This window comes from Alligator sinensis, unplaced genomic scaffold (genome assembly GCF_000455745.1).
Source record: "Alligator sinensis unplaced genomic scaffold, ASM45574v1 scaffold1406_1, whole genome shotgun sequence".
NCBI classification, from domain to species: Eukaryota; Metazoa; Chordata; order Crocodylia; family Alligatoridae; genus Alligator; species Alligator sinensis.
In genome coordinates, this window is record NW_005842975.1 from 128775 (window position 1) to 133884 (window position 5110).

Genomic DNA, 5110 nt, shown 5'->3' on the forward strand with positions numbered 1-5110 from the left:
GAAGAAAGGTTTCTTCTTTTCCCTCCAAAGTAGGAGTCTCACCTTAATTATACCAAAACAGGCCCAGAATGGCCAATTGTTACGTGTGACCACTTTATGGCCAGGAAAGCTATTTGAGATCACTTTATAGTAACAGAACACTGAACATTCCTCTCTCTCTCTCCCCAAGTCCTGCACAAATGGACTCCTCATAACCAAGGCACTTGGCTTCAGAGGTGGAAGAAATCAAGAAAGAGCACCAGCACAAATGATATGACCTCTAGAACACGTTCTGGTAATGTACATGGCCTACGCAGAACAGAGTAGTATGCAGTGTGATATAGAAGGTATCAGCACACATCTGGGATGTCCTGTATGCACTGTTCAAAAATAGCATGGCTATCCAACACCTATGCCACCCATAAAGCCCTTTCATCGCATCACCTACTCTTGCGTTCCTGCTCTCTTAGACTACATTGCCCCATCAGAAAATATCACTAATTTACAGTGAAGGTTGCCAAAATACCCTTTCAAGCAACACAGTCACTTATCACCCAAGGAATCACTGCTTAAAGTCAACATGAACATCCCTACCATCCTTACCCCCAACATCATGCCATGCACATGTATCCCCACCTCACCAGCTGGCCCCCAGATCCCTTCAGTCCCAACACACCCACACATGTGGAGTTCTTCACAATCACATGTGCAACTTGAGTTCTGACCCCTGCTAGAAAAGCACATGTTCTCCAACAACGTACTTTTAGTTGTAAACATGCTACTAGTCAAGGAAGGAAGCAGGGGGCTGGTTCAGTGTGCAAGGATGATTGTGTGCACTGGGACTGGTTGGAGGTTGAGTCTGGAAGGGAGTGTGCAGGGAAATGTGGAAGTCTCTGGGTGGTAGGTCTGTGAGCTGAGAGCAGTGGAAGTGTGAATAGTGTCTCAAGTGGTGACTGACTCACTGTTTAACTAATGCATTGAGGGGAGTGTTTCTCTCTGTATCTATCTGACCCTCATGACAGTGCACAAACACTCAATCATGAATGGACTCTACCCTCCTTGGATCTCTTCAGTGCATTTTAACAACTCTAGCAGCAGGACCCTGACAGCCCTCATCTTCTTGCTTTATCTGGGGCGGGTTAGGGTGCTTTTTGTTTCTTTGGGCAATACACCTTGTGGTTGTGTGATAGTTAATGGTGTAGTTTCAGAATACAAAACAAGGGCTTGTACAGGATGGTTTGGTTAGGGATGACCCTGCCTCCAGCAGGGGGGCTGTACCGAGTAACATCTGCAGGTCCCTTCTAGCTCTTCTTTTCTACAATTCTCACATGACACTCCTATAAGGCAGGGCCCTGTGCCAGAGATAGGGAGTGAAGGGACTAGTCCTAGGTGCCTACAGCTGGGCTGGGAATGGGCTGTGTAAGGAAATGTCCTTGGGTTTGTAAAAAGAAAGTGATTATGCCTGTAGGCAGGGATCACTTTGGGCTCTATTAGTGTCTAGATTCATCAATGTTAAAAGTAGACTGGGGTGAGGAACATGAGGAGAACCTAATCTGGGAAGTGAGGTGTGTGTGGGGAGCAGGGCAGGCCTAAAGCTGGGCTGACTGGGAGTGGGGCTGAGAGGAGGAGCTTGGCTTGGTTAAGGAGTCTTCCTGTCTTCTTGGCTCCCATGGCACAGCTGTGCCCAGCTCTGCTGGCTAGCCCCACACCGGAGCCAGCACTGTACCCCACTCTGCCCCTCTACCCTCCTTGCCTGCCAGAAGCTGCTATTGCCATTTATTCTTATGAAACTCATTAAAAATAAATAACCAAAGCTTAACAAGGTTAGCGGGTGGGCCAGAGAACTAGGGGCTGGACTAGGGCTCAGGAGCCGTGTGTGGCCATAAGTTATGATTTATTGCTTGCTGCATTTAAATTGTGGATGCTCTAAAATGGCTTTTCTGTGGGATGTGTTGAGAATGCGTGGGAGTGCAAGGGGGTGAAGTCTGAGGTTTTCAGACTGTCGTTTTTTTAATGAGAGAGAGAGAGAGAGAGAGAGAGAGAGACTGCCAGGGCAAGATGTCAAAAAAGCTCATTTTTCAGTAAAAATTAATCAATATTTGACATTAAAAAGATCATGGAAAATTCAGCTGTCTTCTGCAGCCTTCCTGTGTTCTGTTTGGAGCCTGAAGTCAGTCATGGGAAGGGATTTCAGCCCAGCTTGAAACATGAACCTCAAGACAGCCTGAAGGATGGAGTCCCTTGCTGCAGTTGTCTCCACAATAACATGGGCCTGCTCAAATCACATCACCCACCACTGAAATGCTGTCACCTCTGGAGTGGAACACAGCAGCCATTGAACAGGGCACAGCACCACTCCAGCTGGAGGGAGTGGAGAAGAACACTGCATGCCGTGGAAACTGATGGGTGAATTTAAATCAGCAGGATGTAGTTACCCAAGGTGGCTCATGGCCAGGACACCCGTTCTGCTGTGCAAATTGCCATGGGATCCAATGACCACAAATCATCAGGCTCCAGGTTTTACCGAAAAACAAACAAAAGGCACCTCTAGCAACACAGTGCTGCCTTACACCAGGCTGGGCAATGGTTCAGCCTGAATCAAGAGGTAAAAGCACCCCTACCAAGGTAGCAACCTGGTTGCCAGCAATACATTAATCCCCTCTGTTGGAGGTCACCCATCATAACATCAGCCAGGCCTGGCTCCTGCTTAGCTTGAGACACCAGATAAGTTCACAGCCCATGATCTTCATTAACTGCAGAATCAGGCAGTCCCCATTAGTACAGACTTTGCTACTGCAATGCACCCAGCACCTGCCCCAGTTGCACCTGAACAGCTGTCATGTGAATTCCTGAGCTGCAACACTGAAGCTGCCCATGCCACCAACAACTATTGATGTCTAGCACAAAAATGCCTGGGATCCCCTTATGAACACTCCCTTGCTGCCCTCTTGCTCAGTGTTCAGTGCCTTCATCTGAAAGAGGAGGAGCATGCAGCCCATTGGCCTCAGATCCAATCTGTTGCTAGAACATGAACAAGCACTGGTCATCCAAACTAGCTGTCACTACCCTCACAGTCGGCATCAAAGGAACCCACTGGAAGGGCAGGGCCAGGCCACTGCAGGCTCCCTCCTCAGCCCAAAATCCACTGACAATTCCAAATGTCAACAGGTGCCAGGCGGGCGCTGCCAGCCCAGCTTTATCTCGCCCTGAAGGGCAACCTCTATTTTCATTACTGGGACACAAGCCCTTGCCGGCAGCAGCAGCTTGCTCCTGCAGCTAATCAAGTGATTTTCAGACGAGCTTTGACTTCAAGTGTTTTGAGGTAGGTACATCTCTGCATGTGAAGAACCTCACATAGTCGCAGCACTGTAGTGAGATAAGAATAACTCTAAGGCTCAATACTGGCTCTAGACCAGCTAAGGAACTAAGTTCCTGATGCACAAACCTAGGGAAGCCCCTGCAGGGACCTCTGACATCCCTCCTCTTTGCAGTCTCTTGTCTCCCCATACAATGGCAACTGAACGCTCCCATTTAAATGCTGCAGCCAAGGGCCTTACTCTAAACCTTTGGCTGACTGAAGCCTCTATTTATCACCATTTATTAACATTGCCCTGCATTGTTTTGAGTGCTGCTGAATTGCTCGGTCCTTGTTGTCAGAAAAAGGGAGAAAAATTTCCTTTCTGTTCCAAGAGGAAAAGAGAGGCAGGTTCACTGGAGGGCGACTCCCTCCTCAGCTCAAACAGCCCTGGACACTCAGACTTGGCTTTGAAATGATGGGTTTATTTATTTGCGGGTCATTCACAAAAAGAGGGGTGTCTTTAAAACCTGCCCTTCCTAAAAAATGCTGGCTTCCCCTTCATATATTTCCATGACACCCAATTAACTTCCTGGTGCAGTTCAGTATAAACCCCCTCTATATAAAAGCCAGCTTCAATGAAGCTTTGCGTGCAAATATGTCAGCCCAAGGGAGAGGCTGAACTTTCATGCTGAAGTTTTCTGTTTTACATGTATAAAATAATATAAAGGAAAAGCCACCAAGAGGGAAAGACCTGAGATTTGCACAACAGCCCAAGATGAATGGTACCTACCAAAACACCAGACAAATGGCAACCTGCTCGCCCACCCCCTCCACCCCCCACACATGGCACCAGCCAAAACAATCCATACCACAATTTCTCACTCCAAGCCCTAGGGCTGGGGGGGTGGGGAAACGGGGGGACGGGACAGGGGAGAAATCTGCAACCAGTCAGGAGAAATGTGTGGCGGTCTGCACCCGGGGGGGGGGCACTCCTGTCCCCGCCAGAAAAAAAGGGAAAACAGCGTGACAAAGAGTTGGAAATATCACACGGCGAATGCCCTGAATATTAAGCAGTTTTCCTTACCTTTCCTTCGGGGGTGGCAGCAGGCAGGAGAGGCGCTTCTCCTTGCCGCTTTGTGCGTGCGTGCGTGCCCGTGTGCCTACTCGCCCCCGGCGTTAAGATGTTGGGGGGCGGCTGGTGGGGAGAGAGGGGGACCGGAGGATCGCCCCGCAATGTTCACGGCCGCCGGTAAATCGGCGGAGCAGGGAGAGCAGCTTTGCACCAGGATCCAGGAGCGAAAGCAGATGGAGATCTCGTCTGAAAGAAGAAAGAGCTGGTTTTCCTCGCACACCCCCAGCAGGACTCTTTGCCGCTCCGCCACATCTGCAGCTCTGGAGACCCGAGGATGTAGCAGTCGCCTCTAGTGCTGGATGCGTGTCTCTCCGGCTTGGGGAAGGAGGGGTGTGCGGAGGGGGCCAGCCTCTCCCTCTCCTTCCAGGCTGCAGCCCCCGCGGCCGGGGAGGCGGCTGCCGATGCGAAGTGAGCGGCGCTGCGGGGAGATCGGAGAGTCTTTTCCCACCTCCCCGGGTGGTTTTTTGCTTGTTTGTTTGTTTGTTTGTGTTTGCGGGCTCGCGAGGGGCGGCTGCGGCTCAGAGGTGACCGCCTCTGCGAGGGGCGGGCGGGCTGCGCGGTGGGTGCCGCTTCCCGGCGTGATTTATCGCAGCCCTGCGGAGCTGTCTGAAATTGACCAGCTCCGATCAGTTTCAGACAAATTCTCCATTTCAAGGCCGAGGCGGGCCCGGGGAGCTGAGCGCATGCCTCCCGCCCCGCCC

At 50.8% G+C, this 5110-nt stretch overlaps 1 protein-coding gene across 2 annotated transcripts in view; it reads left to right on the top strand.

Annotated features, from left to right (window-relative positions):
- The first annotated feature begins 3122 nt into the window (after positions 1 to 3122).
- The window catches only part of TFAP4 (transcription factor AP-4), a 57028-nt gene continuing 55040 nt past the window's right edge, over positions 3123 to 5110 (top strand). For both annotated transcript variants that reach the window (XM_025192843.1, XM_025192842.1), the window contains exon 1: positions 3123 to 3301. In XM_025192843.1, coding sequence (XP_025048628.1) covers positions 3138 to 3301 — 164 coding nt within the window. In that variant the 5' untranslated portion in view covers positions 3123 to 3137. The remainder of the gene's footprint in view (positions 3302 to 5110) is intronic.